Source organism: Sinocyclocheilus grahami, unplaced genomic scaffold, assembly GCF_001515645.1.
Source record: "Sinocyclocheilus grahami isolate Dianchi unplaced genomic scaffold, SAMN03320097.WGS_v1.1 scaffold46.1, whole genome shotgun sequence".
NCBI classification, from domain to species: domain Eukaryota; kingdom Metazoa; phylum Chordata; class Actinopteri; order Cypriniformes; family Cyprinidae; genus Sinocyclocheilus; species Sinocyclocheilus grahami.
This window is the reverse complement of record NW_015505225.1, coordinates 23,363-48,373: the sequence shown is the minus strand read 5'-3', so window position 1 is coordinate 48,373 and position 25,011 is coordinate 23,363. Positions and strand designations below refer to the sequence as shown.

The 25,011-nt window shown below is 37.1% G+C and overlaps 1 protein-coding gene across 1 annotated transcript in view; it reads left to right on the top strand.

Moving 5' to 3' along the window:
- Window positions 1-25,011, top strand: part of LOC107582568 (roundabout homolog 2) — an 83,331-nt gene that overhangs the window by 49,716 nt on the left and 8,604 nt on the right. The window contains exons 7-16 of the mRNA XM_016268461.1: window positions 3,714-3,838; window positions 7,459-7,630; window positions 8,998-9,203; window positions 11,177-11,258; window positions 11,425-11,593; window positions 17,394-17,560; window positions 17,647-17,765; window positions 20,213-20,429; window positions 20,528-20,646; window positions 20,736-20,907. Coding sequence (XP_016123947.1) covers window positions 3,714-3,838; window positions 7,459-7,630; window positions 8,998-9,203; window positions 11,177-11,258; window positions 11,425-11,593; window positions 17,394-17,560; window positions 17,647-17,765; window positions 20,213-20,429; window positions 20,528-20,646; window positions 20,736-20,907 — 1,548 coding nt within the window. The remainder of the gene's footprint in view (window positions 1-3,713; window positions 3,839-7,458; window positions 7,631-8,997; window positions 9,204-11,176; window positions 11,259-11,424; window positions 11,594-17,393; window positions 17,561-17,646; window positions 17,766-20,212; window positions 20,430-20,527; window positions 20,647-20,735; window positions 20,908-25,011) is intronic.

The following is a 25,011-nucleotide window of genomic DNA, read 5'->3' as shown; positions in this document are numbered from 1 at the left end:
AAAGGTCTTGAGGCAGGTGTGACACGCTGTCTATTACGGATTAAAAATGTAAGTGAGTGTAAACAGTGAGAGATTCTGAGACAGGTGAAAAGCGTTTGGTTAATTGATGAATATTGACATGCTGTTAGCATGGGATAATCACTACATTTGGGGTAAAAAAGACAGAATTATGTATTGTGCCAAGAAGGTTGCACTGTCTATTCGTTCACACAGGTACGAAACTGATTGGTAGCTGCCTTTAGCGGAGCCTTACCGATTACCTCCATTGATCAGAGCATTCGGCACGGTCGTCTCATAGTACAGTCCTGCCCCTGACGATGATTGGCAGCTTTCTGTGTAGACATCAGAAATTCAAATGCAAAAGGAATTGCGATTAGTGATGGGAAGTTCGGATCATTTTACCGACTCGGACCTTTGAGTCTCGTTCAGCAAAATGAACGAATCTTTTTTCGAGTCATTTCGTTCATTTTAGCAAAATATACGTTAATTTACAAGTTTCCTTACAAACGGGTGCATAGTTATTATTGTTATTATTATTATTATCATCATTATTATAATTATTATTTACTCTTACAGTTACGTGATGCGTTTCTGGTCTCAAATTGTAGCTTTTTACTTCTTACAGTTTATAAATGTGTGAATTTCTGTCATTATGGTTATTTTCCATAACACTGAATGTTGTAACAAAGGTAACAAAGGGTTGGTTATTATTATTAAGTCTCTTTCCGGCTCAGACTGCATTGGTTAAAGCTTATGGGTCTGTCACGTGATGAATGAACGACTCAAACACGAAGACTCGTTAGATTAACTAATCAATTCTCTTTCCGGCTCAGACTGCATTGGTTAAGCTTATGGGGCTGTCACGTGATGTTGCGATTCCATTTGAGTTTTGGCAGGTTACATGTTAGCAGACTGGTAATTAATATTGCTATTTAAATATGACAGGCTCGTAACTCCTAAGACATGGGAAATACAGTTGCAAATGGACTTTGCTTTTTCATTTGAAATTTGGCAGTCACTGTGCGTTCGCGAAAGCGAAAATGCAAACGGTAATGCAGGATTTGCAGTTGCATTTGGATTATGTCACAATTTATGCATCCACATATGGAAAACGCAATTGAAAATACAATTTGCAATTCCTTTTGAAAATAGTCCGGAATATCGTTCCATAGTATTACATTATATCTTGTAAATAATTATAACAACATTTTTAAATGCATAGTGTAACAATGAATTGATAAGTGTCATTGTAATAACTGTGGTTACAATTACTCATGAGATTGTACAATGCGTTATAAGCTGCATTACAAGGCATAATTACTGTATTGACCCGAATATAAGACGACCCTGATTATAAGACGACCCCCCTTTTTCCATATGTACCTTTTGGAAAAAGGCTTTTTAAAAACCAAATCTTGTTTTTTCTCAGTAAAACACATTTTGTCTTCAATTATTTTCATATTGCATATTTTTCCTATTTTAATTTTTGTTTTGAAAGTATGGTAAAAACGGGTCAAATGTACCAACAATCACATTTAAAAAATATACACTTTTTAATATACCATTAAAAAAACAAAACAGGTAGCCCATCTGAATTAGAACATTTAGGCTATCCATCTAATAGTAGCCTACCAACATCTTATTAACAGTAGAAGTTAAATCTTACTGTAGTCTTCAAATCTGGGTACTGTTTTACATTTTAAAATCACAAAGGGAGTTTGGTCCCATCAGGCTAACGTGACAGTCACGACTCATGCAGCTGTAAGGTTTTCATCTTTACAACATGCATTACATTACGTATTTCATGGCACACTCGTTTTATGTGTACCACCTATTGTTGTGGGTGTATTATTGACATGTCAAAGTCTAGACCCTGAATATAAGACGACCGCATTTTTTCAGATGTATTATCAAGAAAAAAACATCGTCTTATATTCGGGTCAATACGGTAATGCATTAAAATGACTTTTCTAATGCATTATACATAAAGACTTTAAGTAAAGTGTTACCCAACCTTTTTTTCCACAATAAAGAATGTTTTGTGGAATGAAAAGGTTCTGTGGATGTTCATCAAGCCATAAATGCTCAAAAAAAGATATTTAAGGCATTGATTTTTAAGGCCAAAAATTTAGGCCGAGATATTTGTAAAAATATATTCTGCCCCTTTAAGGCTCCAGAATTTCATTCTACTCGGAAATGTTTCTTCAACTCATTATTTCAATCCCTAAAGCTGACATGCATACATACAAATCAATCTGTCGCTTGGGAGTTGTCACCTGCAGAAGTGAGCAGTAGCTCCGTCAGCCCCGAGCCACTTCTCCCCAAACTATTATTCTCCTTCGGTTTATATGATCTTTGTCGGCTTCTCGTCATGAGTTGTTATTTGTGTGGGAGATTGTAGCCCCATCAGAAAAAAATTTAAAATGGAGAAACAACACAGATGAGTCAGATCTTGCGCTTTTTCCCTGTCTGCCTTTCTCGCTCTCATACGCCTTCTCTCACTTGAGTCTGGTGTACAAACCTACTGTGAAGTTTCTGAACAGCAGGGTAGCGGTCTGGTTATCTAAACAAAGACACACAGCCTTGAGCCCAGCGCCGTACTAAAAAGTGAGCGGGAAATGGCTGCTGGATAATGTTGTTGGTTCTGTTTGGCTTTCAGAGCGATAAACCGAGCAGTAACCACCTCAAACATCGCCCCTGAAAACAGATGTTTTATGATATCGTGCATCCGCCGCTATCCCAACTTGAGCCACAGACTCCAGCATCAGAATCTGCGTTGCAGTCACAACTAATTACTTGCTTTAATCTGGGCTGAGTAGAGACTCTATATGTTTTAAATCTGCCAGCTCTCACGCTAATGTGCAAATCACAGAGCTGGCGAGCCTCAGAGGACAGCACTTAACTGATAAGTGATTTAAAATACTGAGAAATCCCCTTCATGTTTTTATAGAGTGGGCGAGCATAGATGGTGTTTGGTGAGGGTTAAATTCGATCAAACCAAGTTCAAGTACGTGTAGTTGTTGTCAGAGCCACCCATTGCTGAGATGAATCGTAAATTCTGTCTCTTCAACATCTCAGTTGTTTCTGCTAGAAAGCTAGGAGATTAAGAGGAGAACAAATTGAAAGGTTTGCACACAAAACAGCCACAAACAGACATCTCGGTAAAGTATGCCAAATTTCGATAGTCTGCTGTATCTTTTTGGATTGGAAACTGATTTTTGGGTGTTGGGCTTTTCAGCTGATTAGCATTAGTTTCTTTAGTGAATCAGGTGCTGAAACAACAGAGACAGTGTATGCAAATAAATCACTCCCCCTGAGACGTTTACTTGAATCTCGTGCTTCTCAGATGTTTCTCTTGAGAAAAATACTCTGGAGTTATCAGAATGTATCTCTGCAGTGCCACAAACTCTGCTCTAATTTGCAGAGATGCCAAAGTCTTCAATCATTTGATTTCAGAACATTTCTTATTAAGAAATGAAAGTATATGTTTATTACTTAAATTTCTTGGAGTTGATAGATCTTTTCCTCTGTAAATTGCTTATTGGGTCCAGCTTGTCCAACTTGTGGCATTTTGCCAACACTTTTTGCCATTATTTCTTGTCCTTCCTCCATCCATTTGTATGGCAAAGATAGCTAAAAAAGACAAACATACAAAAAATCATGAAGCATTTCAAATTCTCTAACCAGCCACATTCTGCTCTCTCTGGCCGCAGTGCCCCCACAGATTGATGTACGTCCCCAAAATCAAGTCGCTGCCCAAGGACGGACTGTCACTTTTCAATGTGGCACCCAGGGAAACCCTCTTCCAGCAGTTTTCTGGCAGAAAGAAGGGAGTCAGGTGAGTGCAGCTTATGCTTCCTACCGTATCTAATCAAGCACATCATGTTTTTTTAAACAGTGCCATAAAACTGTATAGGTCTGTCCAATTTTGTGATACAGCAAATTGAGGTTAGCTAACATGCTAAGGCTAGCAGCAACACAAAAACAAGAGAATGTGTGTTAAAAATATAATTTCCTTATGAAAAACATTAATGTTCAAAATATTGGGTTCAGATCTCCTCATCCTATTGTAAATTGGATAGATTCTAGTATGGCTTCTAGAGGTGTTGTGAGTATAATTTATAAATCACTTGTGGTACGACAGTATTCAAACATTCCGACTGAGGGTTTCTAGGAAAGAGAACTTAACACCGTGACTGATTGGGACAATGAATGGGGAAATTGTTTTGCTACCTCTAAAAACCCAGCTCACCAAATGATTCGTTATAAGATCTATAAGGCATATGCCACACAACCTGTTTATTACATAAAATGAAAAGAAAGTCTGACCCCTTCTTTCACCAGTGTAATAGCTCAAGTCAAGGTACATATACAGTGGTGTGAAAAAGTGTTGGCCCCCTTCCTGATTTCTTATTTTTTTGCATGTTTGTCACTCTGGGACTGTTCCCAAATTGCGTTGCTCTGGTCCTTGGTACAGGACCTGTTGTCGGATCCTCTGAAGACTCAGATCCAAAAGGACCCACTGCTTTTTCTTTTGCTGGATGATTCGTTGCTGTCATTGTCTGTCAATCAAAAAAGGATTCTGTTTGCTGCTCTTACTGCTGCCAAAAAGGTTATTTTAAAATTGTGGTTGGATCCATCTACCCCAGTTGGATTGACGTGGATGTCATATTTGCTGGACGTTGCCCTTTTGGAGTGTACCACAGCCAAAATACATGGTGCCACCAGAAAGACAATACAATTTTGGTTGGACCTTATTGATACTTTATTAGGCCTATTGAAATCCTGAGATGTACTTTTTATCCCGCTAATATTGTTTTGTAACATTGTATTGTAACCCGCTTGTTTTTTTATTGGTTTTTTTTTGTTTTTTTTATGTATATGGGCAGATCTCGGGCTCTGCTGTAAAAAGTTATAAATCAAAAATCTTTAATAAATAAAGAATGAAAAAAAAAATATTGGGTTCAGTAAGATATTTTTTAAGAAATGAACAAAGGTCTATTAAATTGACCTAAAATGAGTATAAAGATTTTTATAATGTTACATGTGTATTATGTATTAAATGTATTTTTAAAAATCCAATAAAAACATTATTTCAAAAATATATAAAAATACAGCAGAACTGTTTTCAGCATTCACAATAATCAGCATATCAAAAGGATTTCTGAAGGATCATGTGCCACTGAAGACTGCAGCTGAAATTCAGCTTTACCATCACAGGAATAAATTACATTTTATATTCAAATATAAAACAGTTTAACATTGACATCAAATTTCACAATATTACTGCTTTTACTGTATTTTTGATTAAATAAATGCAGCCATAGCAAGCATAAAGGACTTTACATTAAATAAATCCTACCAACCCCAAACTTTTAAACAGTAGTGTATAAATACACTATATTACCTTTGAAATTCATGCAGTATATAGTCAAGTACATATTTGACTATACGAGCTTATGAGATGGCTCAGCATTGTCTTCCAGTAATCCAATACTTCACTGTATGTCATGCGTGGGTTTAAAGAGCCTGATTGGAGATCAAAGGCAGATCTCTTCGTATAAAGATGATTTATTTGCATCTCAGAGCATGTTTATCAGTGACTCATTAACTTAGCCTGAGCTTGAAAACAAGCCTAGAGCCTCTCAATGATTATATTTACCCTTGTTGATGCTGATTAGTCGTGTATTGCTGATTGCATTGAAGAGATGATTCAGAGCGTTGGATTGCTGAAGCTGGGCCCTTTGACAAAGCAGGACGTTTTCAGAGCCATTACGGGAAACCACCAATGAGAGTTGGGCCTCCTAGAGAGACTTGTGAAGGAGTGGGAGGAGAAAATTTTACACAGAGGAACATCAGGTATCAGAGCAGCTCCCATAGGCCAGCAAAAGCACAGTGTACAGTGTAATGGCAGTCAGGAGTGTGTTTCGACGCTAAAAGTAGACCTCCGTCTTTGCGGTGGAGAGCTAAAGACCACTCAGCCTTGATGGCTCACATCATTTTGGAGTCATTTGGGGTGTGGTCTGTGCAATGGATTTTATAGCACGTCCCCCGTGTTCACGCTTGTAAGCCATTTGCAGCTGTGTTCCAGATTAGGCTGTGGCCTTTTCACCTTCGTCCATTACTTGCCCATTTTAAGCCTCTTAAGAGAAGTGCATAGATTCCCCCTCACTTACTGTATTGTACCCCCAGTTAACCCCACTGAAGTCCCACAAAGGAGCAAAAAGCTTCACTCAGCGAATTAAACTGCCAGAAAAACACAACCAAGTGCTCAAATCAGTTTTGATGGAGATGAGTTCTTTTAATCGGCTTACAGTTTTTTGGAGATATTTTGGAGGCACCATATTCAGGCATTTTATTTTTTAGATACTTAAATACTTGTCTTCAACAAGGATGCATTAAATTGATCAAAGTGACAGTGAAGACATGAATGATGTTAAAAAAGATTCCTATTTCTAATAAATGCTGTTCTTTGAACTTTCTATTCATCAAAAACTCCTGAAAATATAAATTAATCACAGTTTCCAAAAAAATTTGAAGCAGCACTACTGTTTTCAACATTAATAAGATGTTTCTTGAGAAGCAAATCAGCATATTAGAATGATTTTTGAAGGATCATGTGTCACTGAAATTAATCTTTGTCATCACATGAATAAATAATATTTTAAAATATATTATAATAGAAGTTATTTTAAGTTGTAATAATATTTCACAATATTACTGTTTTACTGTATATTTTATCAAATCTTTTTAATTATTTTATCAAATCTTTCAAAAATATAAAAAATTCTTAATGACCCCAAACTTTTAAATGATACTATATGAATTGTTGTATGTAAATGTACTATGATTGAACACAGATTAACCTAGATTAATAAATGCTTTAAATGAATTATTCATTGTTAGACCATTATTTTAATGTTAGATAATAAATGATAAATGGTGGATATTAAAATAATTAAAATTACAATTATTTTCATATAATGTCCAGTTCTGTTTTGTCTGAATAAATGAAAAATATAATACTAAAAACTAAAATTAATTATTTTAAATGCTACAAGTACATTTTTAACACTACAACATTATAGTTTGTATTATGAAAAATGGTTATTCATTTTGACTTTTATAAAGATTACATTTAATGTTGACAGCAAAGATTGTGTAAAAAAAGATGAAATGAGAGCAAACAATTAAATATAAAAAAATCGCTGATAACTGTTATGGTACCAATTAAACAGGCTGCTTTTATTACTCTACCTTTAACTGTTCAAGAGCATTGCATTATAAACATTAGCGTATGACTACATAGTTCATCAAACTCTTTTACTTCAAAAGAACAAGAACGATCCTGTTTTCCCTGGCTGTTTGGAATTTGTAAATCAGACATTCAGTCTCTCTGAACACTGGGTAATTTGCCCACAGTGTGGTGTGAACTCAAGAGTCTGTCCTCTGTTGTAGATGCTGCTTTTCCCCGGCCAACCTCCTTCTCAGTCGGGCCGTTATTCTGTGTCCATGAGTGGAGAGCTGTCCATCTCTGATGTTCACTCTGAGGACTCCGGCTACTATATCTGCCAGGCGATCAGTGTGGCAGGAAGTGTCCTCGCCAAGGCTCTGCTGGAAGTGGAAACTGGTGAGTAACTGGGATTACAGTTCATCCCACCCAGCAAATGGCACCTCTGGAGATAACTGTGAAGAAAACCCCTAGCATTAACAAACCGCCTAAGCGTGAACACACACAATGCACATGGCTCTTCATTTTGATGTGCGTTCCTTAAGTCATAAAGCTAGTTTTTAATTAATGGTGCTTGCTGAGGGATCACTAAAAGTGAAGTGTGCTTGAACCCTACTTCATTTTCAAATTTTGCAGCATCTCCTTTTATAATAAACTAGTTGGCTTCAATAATTCAGGGTCTCTGCCGGTCCTTAAAAGTCATACATTCAGTTTCATAAAATTTAAGGCCATAAAAACTCTTAAATATCATAAATGTCATTCTAATTTTAAGCGGTGTTAAATTTGGTGACAAATACAATACTTGTGGAATGATATAATTAAAGGCAATGATGTGATTAAATAAATTGTGAGCTCTCCACGTTTCAAAGTCAAGAAGCTGTGCAGTTGCATGTTCTGCAGGCTCATGGTTTTAGAGCAGTTCACAATCATTTGTGCCAAGCGATTGTTTATGATCTGCTGTTGATGAATATTTACCTTACGGCATTTATATTGTAATATGTTGAGGATTTTTGTAAGAGTATTACTTCCTCGTCATTTTGAATGAGTAGCTGGAAGAAGTAAAGCATTGACACTTCAAAATAAAAGTCCCGGGTTTTTTGGAGGGCTTGTTTGTAATTGATAGTCCTGCATTATGCATCAAATCTTTTTTTCTGAATATTATTGGTATTGTGCTTACACAATAAACTGTAGCTGGTGTTTAATTAAATGTAAAACTCTTGTGGCTTCTCTCTGAGCCGCCCCGTCACAGTAAGAAAAGATTCAATATATAGATTTTATTAGTATCAACACAATAATCTTATATTAAATAGTGCCTTTCTTTAATATCATCATATCAGCAAATCCAATATAGATCGACTCTAGTTCATATGTATTGATGTCTTGAGTATTTTTTTTTAACTTACAATAAGTCTGTTTTGCTGTTGAAAATGTGCCGTAGCCCCTTTAATCAAGTAAGAATCTGAGAAACATGCTTTATTTTGAGATTGTATGGGTTTGTTTTGTATGCGTTATTCATTTTACTCCTGCAGGTTTTAAAAGTCTTACAATTCTTAGTCAACCATACTGACCCATCACCCCAATTTCACAATATCTTAATCTTTTGTGCCATTGTGTTCTCAAAGTGTGATTAACTCTGACTGCCAGTTGCACTTCCGTAGCCGTACAAGTAAGTCGGACTGATCTTTGGATGCCAGAAGCACTGTTAGACAACTGGACAGATGCAAACACACACTCCTCACGAACACACTCTGCTGTTTATCCTCCAGGCCCATCAGATCTCGTCCCTCCAATTATCCGACAGGGCCCAGCCAACCAGACGCTCGCTTTAGGCTCCAGCACCCTACTCCAGTGCCATGTGATGGGCAGCCCAATCCCCAGCGTCAGGTGGGAGAAGGATGGCCAAAGCGTTCTGAGCGATGACATTCACATAAGCCTAATGGAAAACGGCACTTTACACATCAGCGACTTGAAGGTATTTGACAGACGCTTCAGACAAAGATGTGAATTGTTTGCTTTGATTAGGGCTGTGAAAAGCGAAAGCTCCCTGGACAGAGAGCCTCTGAGAAAACATTTCAAACTAAGTGAGACGTTCACAAGCACACCTGAAATAATGGTGTCCACTTGAGCGTTTCTTACTCGAGGCAGGGTTTCCATCAGCGCATGCAAAACACATTTAGCCACGTAACGTTCATAAATCAATAACCAACAGATTTGATCGCTCGGAGAAGCTCTGCGTACATTTAGCTCAAATGTAATTACGCACACGAAATTACACTGATAAAGTGGAAGTGACACTAATCTGCAGTTTCCTTCCAAGTTTGGAGAAAAGAGTAAGATTTGTTTTAATTGAGTTTGGCATTCATTCATCAAGTAGATTCAATGGAAAAATAGCTCAAGACTTAAAGCTCTGAGTGCAATACATCTAAACAACCAGCCAAATCTGTCATGTCATGATATAGTGTTTGATATAACAGAAATATTAGCCTATCAAATAAGGATGGAGGACTGAAATATTTAATTCGCTAATATTACTCTGTGGCACTCTCTTTTGAATGTTAAAGCAGCATCATACATTTATATCATAACATAACATAAAAGAATCATGGTTGTGTGTCATCCAGAATTCAATTAATGAATTATCAATATTAGTTGTGTTTAATATTACCTGCATTTTATTTGATTAATTAACTTTAATTTTTATGGACCTTAATGGAGCATTTCCCAGAATGCACCCATTCAGTTTTCATTACACACACACACACACACAAAAATATATTTTTAAAACAAATAAATAAAAAAAATACGTACATGTGAAAAAATTAACCTTAGGAACATTATTGTATTTTTCCATTTTTCTTTTTTTTATCGTTTTGGCTGTTAATGCAAGCAGCATACATTTTGCCAAAAATGTGTATTTTATTTGGAATTTTAATATTTCACCCTCATGTCCTTTGTGTGTGTAAATCCATAAAAGTGGTACCATCCACTTTATTATAGTTTATGTTGTAATGAAATAAAACATTAATCCTTATATTATATTATTTTATTTGTTTTTATAGTGTTTTTATACACACATGCACATATGGAATAATTCCAGAAACATTTTATGATATAAATTAGTTGTTTAATATTACCTGCATTTTATTCGATAAATTAACTATATTTTTTATGGACCATAATGGAGCAATGCTTCATTTCCCAGAATGCACTAATTTCGTTTTTTTTATATATATAATTTAAAAAATGTCTTTATTTTGTGTTTATTGCAAAGTATACATTTTTTTATTAATTAATAAAAATAAAGAGTGTGTTGTTATAGTATGCGCTATAGTGTACACAAATATGGTATATCAGGGTATATAAGCATAATTACTTCAAATTAATAATATAATTATGTTTAATCATAAACATTCTTATGTTGAATATTAAAATTGCTCTGTTGTGCGTTAATTGCAATTCTTGTAGCATCTGGTCAGGTCCATTTAAATTCATACAGAAAGGGGATCCGTTTTTAAATGCAGAATTTTGACCCTGATATAGCATTCAAAAGACATTGTCATTCAAAAGTTAGTTTAAGTAACTTGAGAAAAGCAGCTGTGTATTGTACAGCTTTTCTTTGCTTCACATTTCAAAAACATTCCAATATGAATGCCATCTGTGGTACAAGGTCTGTATATCTTAATTGAGACATTTTACAGATTGCACTGCGGTACGCAGAATATAAAACAGCCGTTGAGAATGTCAAAAGTGATCTTAGAGGAGATCTAACAGTCATGACCTCAAACTAACTGAAAACAAATTGAAATGACTGATCGGCTGAAACAATACATTTGATCCGCATCATTTGGAGAGAACGAGAAAAGCACACAAATACTTCAGAAACATTGCATGATCGCAATTATCTTCGTCGTCTTTCAGAGATGATTTTGTCTTCTCTGTTGCTAGGAGACCGACTCAGGGACGTACACCTGTGTCGCATCCAGTTCCACTGGTGAGACGAGTTGGAGTGGGACCGTGACAGTGAAAGGTAGCATTCAAGCATTCTTCTCTGTAACACAGCTCTCTATAAGACTTTGAAAAGTCTGACACTTCAACAAACACGTTGTACTGATGATTTCAATGTGCAGTCAAATGTCCTTGGACAAGAATGCACCCTTGACGCAGTCACATTTGACTCTGTATCTTGTGATTAGCGACTGGAACGTCCTCCATCCCGCGGGTCTCGCAGTCCCTGCAGCTGCCTGGTCCTCCTCAGAAGCCCGTGGTGACAGATGTGACCTCAAATAGCGTCACTCTCACTTGGCAGCCCAACCCACATGAGGGTGGAGCTGCTGTCACTTCCTACATCATCGAGGCTTTCAGGTTTATATCTTTATTAATGCTAAATTACTACTGTTTGAATAACTTTTCACCTTTTTACTTTCATTTAAAGGGTTGGCAACACTTTAAAATAAGGTTCCATTTAATAACATTAGTTAATTACATTAGTTAACATGAACTAACAATGAAAAAATATTTCTGAAGCATTTATTCATCTTAACTGATGTTAATTTCAGCATTTATTAATGCATAGTTACAATCAAAGGTTGTATCTATCAGAGGTGGAAAGAGTACGAAAATATTCTACTCAAGTAAAAGTACTATTACATTAATTACATTTTACTTAAGTACAAGTAAAAGTACCAGTCTAAAAATCTACTCAAGTAAAAGTAAAAAGTAGCTCATTTAAAATTTACATTTTAACAGTGGGAGGGAGGCAAAAATGGGATAGGCCTATGAATCTCAAACCAGTTGTTTTTAATTAAAGGAATCAGTTATTTAGAATAATAAGACATTTGGACTGTTACCAGGCAAATTAAATCAGTATTGTAGAAATAGAGCAAAAACAGGCAACATGGTGTCTAAAATGCAAGTCTCTTAATTAACTTCTTGTTTACTGAACTGTTGTAAAAAAAAAAATCTGTTAGTAATCATACTGATATTTGGAGAAAAAAACGGCACTCTTCATGTGATATTGATTTACTATATGAAATGATATATACATTTTCTGCCCCTATATCTTGAATTTTGGGATCATTCTAAATGCATTTTAACAGACTGAATCACGCAGTGAAAGAACGCACTCTAAATGCGTGTGCACTAGTCTAATCTACTAGACTTCACAGCACTCTGAGTGTTTTGTTTGATTTTTGGCAAAATACTGATAATGTATCAAATCATGCATCGTTAAAACAACAATTACGATCACACCCTGCACCACAGTCTTTTTGGCTAATTTGTGCATAACCTCTTGCTAAACTGTCAAAGCTTCATTTTAACCACCAGTGCAACAATGCAAGTATTTACCTTACCTATACATGCTTGCAAAGGGTTGATGTCGAGATTTTATAAGCTGCTAGTTTGGTCTCCCTAGGCAAACACAGCTTACACTGCATAATAGAGCATAAATATGGCCAGGGGTTCACTTCATTTCCTTCGAGTTCAACTTCAGCAGAATATGACGGGGTTTCGTTTTCAGCTGTGTCTGCACCTGTTTTGTCTGTCTGCATCTTGTGATTTTAGCGCCAGTTTTCTCTCCTGCCCATTATTTACTGTAGTAGTTTCCAGGGAGCGATTTTTTTTAATTAATTTATTAATGTGTTTTAAAATGTAGTGAAGTACAATATTTCAAACAAAACATCCTTAAGTAAAAGTAAAATTACAGATTTTAAAAATTACTTTAAAAAGTAGAAGTACACAAAAAAGCTACTCAATTACAGTTGTCTGCACCACTAACGCCTGTTTTGTCTGTCTGCATCTTGTGATTTTAGCGCCAGTTTTCTCTCCTGCCCATTATTTACTGTAGTAGTTTCCAGGGAGTGATTTTTTTTAATTAATTTATTAATGTGTTTTAAAGTAGTGAAGTACAATATTTCAAACAAAACATCCTTAAGTAAAAGTTAAATTACAGATTTTAAAAATTACTTTAAAAAGTAGAAGTACACAAAAAAGCTACTCAATTACAGTAACGAGAGTAAATGTAATTCGTTACTTTCCGCCTCTGGTATCTGTTAATATTATTTAAAGGGTTAGTTCACCCAATAATAAAAATTGTCATTAATTACTTACCTTCATGTCGTTTCAAATCAGTAAGAACTTCGTTCATCTTCAGAAAACAAATGAAGATATTTTTGATGAAATCCGAGAACTTTCTGACCCTCCATAGACACTAAGAAAACAAAAATAACAACTTTATTCAACATGGTACTCTTATGAGTATGTGTTGAAGACTGACACGCACCTGACCTGAGGTAACATGAACAATGAACAGTTGTATTTCCATTAACTAATGTTAATGAAAATTAACAAATACAGTAACAAATGTCTTGCCCATAGTTAGTTGATATCAGTTAATGCATTAGCTAATGTTAACTAATGGGACCTTTTTGTAAAGTGTTACCAAAGGGTTTAAAGTGTATACATCAATAGCCTTGTGCATCCTTAGGAACATTTTTGTTTTTTGATCGTTCTGGCTGTTAATGCGAACAGCATAAATTTAGCCAAAAATGCATATTTTTATTGGAATTTTAATATTTCACCCTGTCATTAAGTCAGTCTTTAGTGTCACATGATCCTTCAGAAATCATTCAAATATACTGATGTGATGCCCAAGAAACATTACTATTATTATCAATGTTAAAAACATTTGTACTGTTTAATATTTTTTGTGGAATCTATGATGAATAAAAAGTTCAAAACAATAGCATTTATTTGAAATAGAAACCTTTTCTTACATAATAAATGTCATTACTGTTATTTTTGAGCAATTTAATGCATCCTGTCTGAATAAAAGTATTAATTTTACTGACCCCAAACCAACCACATATATACAGTGGGTACGGAAAGTATTCAGACCCCCTTACATTTTTCACTCTTTGTTATATTGCAGCCATTTGCTAAAACCATTTAAGTTAATTTTTTTCCTCATTAATGTACACACAGCACCCCATATATTTCACCCTCATGTCGTTTGTGTGTATAAATCCATAAATGTGGTACCATACACATTATTATAGGTTTCGTTTATGTTGTATTATGTTGTAGTTTAGTTTAGTTTTTATTTTTCTTCTACAAACGTCTCCTTATCTACCAAGAAGTCCTTAGCCTGAAAAAGTTGAAGACTTATGATTTATGGAACAAGCATTTTGGAAGGTTTAAAAGTATAAACATACAGCTTTGATTTTAGTTAAAGTGCTAACATTTTGTATGAATATGTGTGTCATATGAGCTGTTATTTTACCCAAATCAGCCTTTTGAGGTGGCACTACTTTTCTAAGTGGATAAACGTCTGGATATGTAATTCCTGTGTGTTTTTCCTCAGTGTAAACAACCCTTTCTGGATCTTTATGCGCATCATGAGAAAGTTACAAGGTTTACTCCAGTGCAGGGCTTTGCCTTATAGACTTCTATTGTAATGCATTACTATACACACTTTCAGTGTCAGAAATCCAATTTTCCATTAAGAGGCAATATTGGCCCCCTGGATTTGATTTTCAGGGGCATTTTTTCACCTTTATGGGGTTGTGTTTATTTCTGTGTCATCTTTTTATATCTTTTATAATTGGATATTAGGGTGTCACCAATAAAAACCAATACTCATATTTTCTGTCACATTGTGTATAACTAGACCTAGAATAAAATATTAAGAACTATATCAGATGTTACAAATAAGAAAAACTGAGGAACATGTTATGGAGCGTTTCTCCTGCTTTTTAAAATTCAGTGGGATTTTTTCACCTGAGCCACTTTTAATTTCGGACCCCGTATGGATTACATATGACTTGTGCTTGTGTTTACACACTGAGGGCCGAGTTTTGTGGTAATCAAAAGCCTGTCACGGATGCTGTCGATACAGCTTAACTTGCATTGAGCCTGGAATATTCCTCTCCTGCAAAGTTTGCACTTTATCTAATATTGGGGAATGCATTCAGTCAGTTCCTGCATGGATTTAAAGTCTGCAGCACTGCTACATATTAAAAAGAAATATATGAGGAAGGGGGTCCTACAACCTCTCCAGTAGCCTGATGGGTAGAGCGAGTGGCGGACATTCTCATTACAGTGCCGGTTTTGTTGGAGAAGTCATTCAGAATGTCAGAGCGGATGGAAGTTTATGGTAAAGTGAGAGTGAAGCATTGCTCTCTTGCAGGCTGGATGTTCCCTGGGGCTGCAGTTAGAATTCAGCAGAACTTGTCCCTCTGGGCTCTGTGGAGGTCAGATGAACAGAAGGCTCTATTATTGTCCCGCCAGGAGAGCAGCAGGGAGGGTGATGCAGGGAGGCCGAGGGTAGAGGCCAAGTCGTTATTTAGCTCTGCTCTGACACCTTGTTAAGGAGACGCTCGGATTTATAGTGCAGCTCGCTCTGTTGAGAGGTCATGGTCGTGCGCACAGTCCGAGAAGTCGACTGGGCAGACCTTATGTGCTCACGGTGCATGGAGACGAGGCCAGATCCTCTCCATTGTCCTTCACACCCTGCTCCGTGCTCATTTTTTCTCATTAACAAAGGCCAATGTGTCCAATTCAGCATGCCAGTGAAGCTTTTATATTCACACAAGACATTAGAGTCTGTTGGGGAGTAACAAACTTGCTACAAAGTTAACTACATTTTTCATTTGCATGACAATAGTGCAGCTGTTTTTGAAAAACTGCAGGTTTTCTAGTAACATGCTATTTTTTCGACAGGTTGCGGTATGGCAAAATAGCAGGTGTTTGTATTCTGTACACAGCCACCTTACAACTGAGCAAGCTGAGGGAATAAATAAACAGGCTCTACTAGAACGTCTGTATCTCTCAAATAGAGTTCGGAAAGTCAGATTGATTTAGAGAGTCTGATCATTCATTTTAAGGAACTGGTTCAAAAACAGTTTGAATTATTACTCGGTTAATTACTACTGTTTATCACAGTTGCATGTTGTCTATTTAGAGTTTAGTATAAATCTACGTAGTGTTAATGTTATACAATTGAAAACTGAATCCTAGATTTATGTATCATTCTAAATAGCATATAAAGTTTGGGTTCTGTTTTGAAAGATGGCTCTTATTCTCAGCAAGGCTGCATTTACTTGAACAAAAATAAAAACAGTAAAATTGTTAAATATTATTACAATTTAAAATAACTGTTTTTTTATTTCAGTATATTTTGAATTGCAATTCCTTCCTGTGATGGCAAAGCTGAATTTTCAGAACATTAAGTCAGTCTTTAGTGTCACATGATCCTTCAGAAATCATTCAAATATACTGATTTAAGGGGGTCTGAATACTTTCCGTACCCACTGTATATCTGATACAGATCCCTTATATGTCTTCAGTGTCTTTGTTAGTAGCTTGTAATGTAGCTAACTAATTCTTTTAAAGAGTAGCTTTAATATAATATATTTAAATTATGAGTAGCTTGTGATTTGTGTAAGGGAAACAGGTCAATAATTTAGCTCAAAGGGAATCATTTAAGATTTTAAAGGGAACTCCACCATTAATATGCAAGGGAATTAGGAAAGAATCAATGTTTTACGGCTGATCACTGAGATGGCCAGCGATTCATTGAACGAGCCGTATGACATAAATTCTGCAATGGATATTTATATCCAAAGTATAGTGAAAACACTATTTATTAGCACAGTAACATTGTGACTCCTCGTGCCTCAACTCGGTTTTGACCAAATCTTAGATTGTCTGATTCAGTCTGATATCCTACATACGTGACAAGCTACAGTTTCAAAGTAGCTTCCCCAACACCGAACAGAATTACTAATATAACAATTATTTGAACATTGAAATGCGTATCCTCTGTTGTATAATTGAACCCTGTCATAGTTCAAATAATGTCTTTTCATGTGTATGGATGAGCATTGCACTGATTTTTTTCTTATGGATAAGGGATGTTATTAGGCATGACACAAAGCGCAGCAATTCACAATGAATTAGTTATTTTCTAAAAAGGCATCAGTAGCAAAGATAAATAATATTAAATAATTAAATTTATTAATAATGTAATACAGTAACAGATCCCATCAGCTTAACTGTAAGCTGCAATTTGACACATTAATATGGAATTCATTCATTTTGATTGTAAAGCTGGAAATGTGTTTTGTGAATTAATGTAGTGTTAATTTCCTGTGTCTTATTCCAGTCAGTCAGTGGGCAGCACATGGCAGACTGTAGCTGATCTCGTGAGGCTAGAGAAGCACACAGTGTCTGGGCTTTACCCCAATACCGTGTACCTTTTCATCATCCGAGCGGTCAACTCCTACGGCCTGAGTGACCCCAGCCCCATCTCAGAGCCAGTCCGAACACAAGGTGAGTGTAGTTTTGGTGTAGTGTGTGTGATGGCTGTTTTTATGGTTTGTTCACATCAGCATCATTTTGTGTGTGTACATTTTCAGATGGTCCAGAAGGTCAGGGGAAAGACCAGGCACATGTGCAGATGGATTTAGGAGGGATCAAGGTTCGTCTGCAGACACCCAAAGTCTTGAGCCCTACAAGTGTTCAAATCACATGGACTGTGAGTATATGATTTGATGTACATATGTAGACATGCATTTTGAATGGGATGGTAAATGATGAGAAATAAGTAAATATCAGTACATTAGTACATGGGTCAAAGACGAAAAGGGGTTTAAGCATTAAAAAATAAGTGTAATACTGCTTTAAATTGTTGTTGTTTTTCCCCAAAAAAATAAAAAAAAGTTTTCTGTTTAATTTAATTGCAATTTTGTTTTTGTTTTTCTGAGCAAAAAATAAATATCATACATTTTCCCCTGATTTACAGACCACTAAAATGTAATTCGGTGTAACAATCTTGTCAGGCATATTTACAACAAAAATCAATTTATGACATATTAAAAGACTTATTACTTTCACCCCAAATACTAATTAGTTATAATTTTACATTTTTAAAATTTGCCACTATCCTAGGTTTTGCCCATAGGTCAGTAAGAATTTTTTTACTCATTTAAAACACAATAAAATTGAATATGCTCCTATTCTTTTATATATTTTAATATGTACAATAATGAATAAGCATGTTGTTTTTTACATAAATATTGTGTTACACTGAATGACAATGTAACATTATTTAAACCAAATTTTGACATTTTATTCTCCAAAAACTTATTTGAAACCTTAGAAGTAGACACTTTACTTACATTTAATGTGCTTTCTATGGATATAAAATCACTTTTGTAAGGGTGTATTATAGGGCTGCATGATAAATCGCATGCGATATTTAGTATATTTTTTATATCGTCAGTGAACAACGGCTCTGTGTAGTTAATGCTGCTCAATGTGAAAAGCCCACAGGTGATGGAGATTTACCGCTGATTACAGAACCAGCTTTCTGACAAGATGCGCGTTAAATATCGCATGCGATTTATCGTGCAGCCCTTGTGTATTCACACCTGTCTTGTTTGGTTCGATTGAATCGAAAGTTTGTTTCCCCTTGGTGCGGACCTTTTTGGCAGGTGTGAATAATATCGCATGCAATTTATCGTGCAGCCCTTGTGTATTCACACCTGTCTTGTTTGGTTCGATTGAATCGAAAGTTTGTTTCCCCTTGGTGCGGACCTTTTTGGCAGGTGTGAATACAGCAATCGCACTCGAGTGCGGACCAAACAACCGTACCGAGACCCAGCTGAAGAGGTGGTCTCAGTCCGCTTCCAAACCAACTCTGGTACGGTTCGTTTAAGGTGTGAATATGACCCGACCTCGATCCGACCCAATTGCAGAAATTGCGCTCAGAAACATACAGCTTGCGCATGTAGAGTTGTTGTTTGTGTTTCAATGGCTTAAATCACTTATTTTTAAACCACAATGCTTAAAAATGCATGCAAATTATGATTTATTTTGTGATCATGGCACACAGAAACGTGACATGACGTGAGCGCTCTAAATAGGCTAAAGCTTGCCGCAAAAGTTACCATGAATATGTTGGGGGAAACTAATAAGAAGATTTTTGAATTATTTATTAATCAACTAGGGTTTTCTGAGTCAGTGTCACAAAGATGAAATTGATGATCCTGACTCACCATCTCATCATGGACACAAAATGCGTCTTTACGGATTACATAATGAAAGGGTTTTTTGGGATTTGAATGATTTCGTTTTGTGGTCATTTAAAGCTTTCTATAGATATATTCATCATCTGTAAGGAAAATATTCGTTATTGGTTCATTTTTGTGAAGCGCTCCTGTTCAACACCGAGACGGCAAGCGCGCAAGCGCATTTTTCTTTATTTGACAAAAGCACAGTGTTTTGTTGATATTGTGAGTGCACACAAATATACCCTTTACAGTTTTACAGTTTGTATTATTTTTACCTGTATGAGCAAAAATGACAGCGCATTTAATTAGTTTCCTCTGATGTCCTGAAGCACATTCAGCTTCCACTCTCCACACAAACGATTGGATATGCGCCTAATAGCGCACATTTATCTAGGTTAAATGTTTAAACTGGCATTGTGATATGCTTTAAGTATTTTATCTATAGATTTTATTTTCGGCAAGTTGTACTTACAACATCGTATGACATTGTCTCATATGATGCTCATAAGTTTCTTCATATTGCATTAGTATCTGATAACACCAAATCAGTAAAAGAATAAAAATTGCTCTACGAAAGATCTCCATGATTAGCCTGTTTTGCACTTCCTGTTTTCCCTGCTTGAGAATTTCTGTCCAATGGATGACCTTAGCACACTTAGTGGTTTTGTTTACAATTTCTGGTTCACTTGCAAAAAGGGCAGTGTGAAAGCGAACCGCACAAAACAAAAAAAATAAACATCGGACCAAAGCAAGTGAACTAGCGGACTTTCCTTGTGTGAATACAGCCTAAATTTATTTTGGTGCGGACATCTTAACGTCTTTGACCCACATATAAATGAGGCAAAATTACATGGCCATTCACAAGATCTGAAACTCATGATACCATATGTATGTGTTGATATTATTTCAGCTTGACCGGCATCCTCGCTATATTGAAGGTTACAGGATGTATTACAGGCCTGTGGGGAGTGCGTGGATGATCCAGGACGTAAACGCAGGTCCCCTACACACTGCTGTCCTATCAGAGCTACACAGAGGAAAAGAATACGAGTTCAAAATGAGACCGTATTACAATGAGTTTCAGGGGATTGACAGTGAAATAGCTGTGGTTCGCACTCCTGATGAAGGCAAGACTTGTTTTGATATGCAACTCTTTCATTTTACCCTCAAACTTTTGCTGTAATGTTAATGTTTTGACATTTGCCCTTCATATTTCTGCTTTTAGTGCTGAGCGGCCCTCCTCAGGGAGTCAGCGTGGTGCAGTTAAGTAACAGTTCAACTGTGCGAGTGTCCTGGCAGCCTCCTCCCCCTGATGTGCCAGAAGAACTCATACTAGAGTACAGGGTGAGACCAGTGAAGCCTTTATGTGGAGAGCCTCTCAGTGACTGCTAGGTAAAATAGTAATGGCCTATGTCTGTTTCTGTGTCGTACAGGTGTGGTGTGTAGGAAACGAGTCTCAGCAGATGATCAACAGGAGTGTGGATGGGGATACGCTGTGGGTGCTGTTGGACGGGCTGTTGCCCGAGTCTATGTATCGCGTGCAGGTCGCAGCGGTGACAATTGCAGGAGTGGGCACTCATAGCCAACCCGTGTTCATCTTCCTGAGTGAGCCATCATTTCTTCCCAGGAACACCTTAAACTAGTAGCTGCTTTTTGAAACATGATAGCTGGTTTCTAACTGGTCAAAGCTGGTCAACAAACCAGTTACCAGGTTGTCATAATAGATGCCATGTAATGACCAGCTTGGCCAGCTAATGAGTGGCTTGATTCAACTAATAACCAGCTTCGACCAGCTTGGCAAGGTAATGACCAGATTGAACCAGCTGAAAACCAGCACTGACCGGATAATAAACAGCTGTGACCAATAACTGTTTTGGCCAGCTAATAACTGGCTTGATCCAACTAACAACCATTTAGTATATTTTTTATATCGTCAGTGAACAACGGCTCTGTGTAGTTAATGCTGCTCAATGTGAAAAGCCCACAGGTGATGGAGATTTACCGCTGATTACAGAACCAGCTTTCTGACAAGATGCGCGTTAAATATCGCATGCAATTTATCGTGCAGCCCTTGTGTATTCACACCTGTCTTGTTTGGTTCGATTGAATCGAAAGTTTGTTTCCCCTTGGTGCGGACCTTTTTGGCAGGTGTGAATACAGCAATCGCACTCGAGTGCGGACCAAACAACCGTACCGAGACCCAGCTGAAGAGGTGGTCTCAGTCCGCTTCCAAACCAACTCTGGTACGGTTCGTTTAAGGTGTGAATATGACCCGACCTCGATCCGACCCAATTGCAGAAATTGCGCTCAGAAACATACAGCTTGCGCATGTAGAGTTGTTGTTTGTGTTTCAATGGCTTAAATCACTTATTTTTAAACCACAATGCTTAAAAATGCATGCAAATTATGATTTATTTTGTGATCATGGCACACAGAAACGTGACATGACGTGAGCGCTCTAAATAGGCTAAAGCTTGCCGCAAAAGTTACCATGAATATGTTGGGGGAAACTAATAAGAAGATTTTTGAATTATTTATTAATCAACTAGGGTTTTCTGAGTCAGTGTCACAAAGATGAAATTGATGATCCTGACTCACCATCTCATCATGGACACAAAATGCGTCTTTACGGATTACATAATGAAAGGGTTTTTTGGGATTTGAATGATTTCGTTTTGTGGTCATTTAAAGCTTTCTATAGATATATTCATCATCTGTAAGGAAAATATTCGTTATTGGTTCATTTTTGTGAAGCGCTCCTGTTCAACACCGAGACGGCAAGCGCATCCTATTTGTTTTCTTTATTTGACAAAAGCACAGTGTTTTGTTGATATTGTGAGTGCACACAAATATACCCTTTACAGTTCCGAACGATGTATTATTTTTACCTGTATGAGCAAAAATGACAGCGCATTTAATTAGTTTCCTCTGATGTCCTGAAGCACATTCAGCTTCCACTCTCCACACAAACGATTGGATATGCGCCTAATAGCGCACATTTATCTAGGTTAAATGTTTAAACTGGCATTGTGATATGCTTTAAGTATTTTATCTATAGATTTTATTTTCGGCAAGTTGTACTTACAACATCGTATGACATTGTCTCATATGATGCTCATAAGTTTCTTCATATTGCATTAGTATCTGATAACACCAAATCAGTAAAAGAATAAAAATTGCTCTACGAAAGATCTCCATGATTAGCCTGTTTTGCACTTCCTGTTTTCCCTGCTTGAGAATTTCTGTCCAATGGATGACCTTAGCACACTTAGTGGTTTTGTTTACAATTTCTGGTTCACTTGCAAAAAGGGCAGTGTGAAAGCGAACCGCACAAAACAAAAAAAATAAACATCGGACCAAAGCAAGTGAACTAGCGGACTTTCCTTGTGTGAATACAGCCTAAATTTATTTTGGTGCGGACATCTTAACGTCTTTGACCCACATATAAATGAGGCAAAATTACATGGCCATTCACAAGATCTGAAACTCATGATACCATATGTATGTGTTGATATTATTTCAGCTTGACCGGCATCCTCGCTATATTGAAGGTTACAGGATGTATTACAGGCCTGTGGGGAGTGCGTGGATGATCCAGGACGTAAACGCAGGTCCCCTACACACTGCTGTCCTATCAGAGCTACACAGAGGAAAAGAATACGAGTTCAAAATGAGACCGTATTACAATGAGTTTCAGGGGATTGACAGTGAAATAGCTGTGGTTCGCACTCCTGATGAAGGCAAGACTTGTTTTGATATGCAACTCTTTCATTTTACCCTCAAACTTTTGCTGTAATGTTAATGTTTTGACATTTGCCCTTCATATTTCTGCTTTTAGTGCTGAGCGGCCCTCCTCAGGGAGTCAGCGTGGTGCAGTTAAGTAACAGTTCAACTGTGCGAGTGTCCTGGCAGCCTCCTCCCCCTGATGTGCCAGAAGAACTCATACTAGAGTACAGGGTGAGACCAGTGAAGCCTTTATGTGGAGAGCCTCTCAGTGACTGCTAGGTAAAATAGTAATGGCCTATGTCTGTTTCTGTGTCGTACAGGTGTGGTGTGTAGGAAACGAGTCTCAGCAGATGATCAACAGGAGTGTGGATGGGGATACGCTGTGGGTGCTGTTGGACGGGCTGTTGCCCGAGTCTATGTATCGCGTGCAGGTCGCAGCGGTGACAATTGCAGGAGTGGGCACTCATAGCCAACCCGTGTTCATCTTCCTGAGTGAGTACTGCCATCATTTCTTCCCAGGAACACCTTAAACTAGTAGCTGCTTTTTGAAACATGATAGCTGGTTTCTAACTGGTCAAAGCTGGTCAACAAACCAGTTACCAGGTTGTCATAATAGATGCCATGTAATGACCAGCTTGGCCAGCTAATGAGTGGCTTGATTCAACTAATAACCAGCTTCGACCAGCTTGGCAAGGTAATGACCAGATTGAACCAGCTGAAAACCAGCACTGACCGGATAATAAACAGCTGTGACCAATAACTGTTTTGGCCAGCTAATAACTGGCTTGATCCAACTAACAACCAGTTTAGACCTGCTAATAACCCTCTTCACCAGCTATTAACATGCTTGATCCAGCTAATAACCATCTTGGCCCCCTAGCAACCAGATTAAACCAGTTAAAAACCAGCATTGACCAGCTAATAAACAGCTTGGAATAGCTAATAACAATCTTGGCCAGGTAATGACCAGATTGGCCACCTAACAACCAAACTGAACCAGGTAAAAACCAACAGTGACCAGTTAGTAACCAGCTTGGACAGATAACAATTTTGGGCAGCTAATGACTGGCTTGATCCAACTAATAACCAGACCTGCTCATTTTGGCTAGCTAATAATCATCTTGGCCAGGTAATGGCTAGATTGAACCTGCTAAAAAAACAGCTGTGACCAGGTAATAACCAGCTTGGACTAATAACTGTCTTGGCCTGTTAATGACTGGCTTGAGCCAACTACTGACCAGTTAGACCTGCTAATAAGCATTTTGGCTAGCTAATGACCTTCTTAAACAAGCCAAAAACAAAATGCTTGATCTAGCTAATAACTAGTTTTGACTATCTAATAACCATCTTGGCCAGCTAACAGCCCGATTGAACCAGTTAAGACCAGCAGTGACCAGTTAGTAACCAGCTTGGACTAGGGCTGTGCGATATTGAAGAAAAATGCGATATGCAATACCTTGTTAAAAAATGCGATATTCGATATGCGATACGATATTGCTTAATAACCTGCTTGGACAAGCTAATGACCATCTTCACCAGTTTTAGCTAATAACTAGTTTTGACTATCTAATAACCATCTTGGTCAGACTGAACAAGCGATAATCTTCTTGGACCAGCTTGTCCAGCTAATGAGCGGCTTGTTCCAGCTAATAATCAGCTAGGCCAGCTATTAATCCTGCTACCATGTTTTGTGCTGTCCAAAACACAGCTGCCAGTTTAAGCTGGATTTGTCCAGCAGGTTTATAAAAAATATTTACCACACTCCTCTGATGGTGACATTTATCCCACCTAACAGATTCTTATCTCAGCATTTACTCGTATTTTATATTAAGGAATCGAAAATGTTTGGGATTTTCATGCTGTGTGTCAGTTGAAGATAGATGATAGGGGAAGTATATTTTGATCAAATGTTTCCTGTATAAGACAAGAAGCATTTACCCTTCTGTCTCTTTTCCGTTTTCACATAATCGCTCTTATTCACTT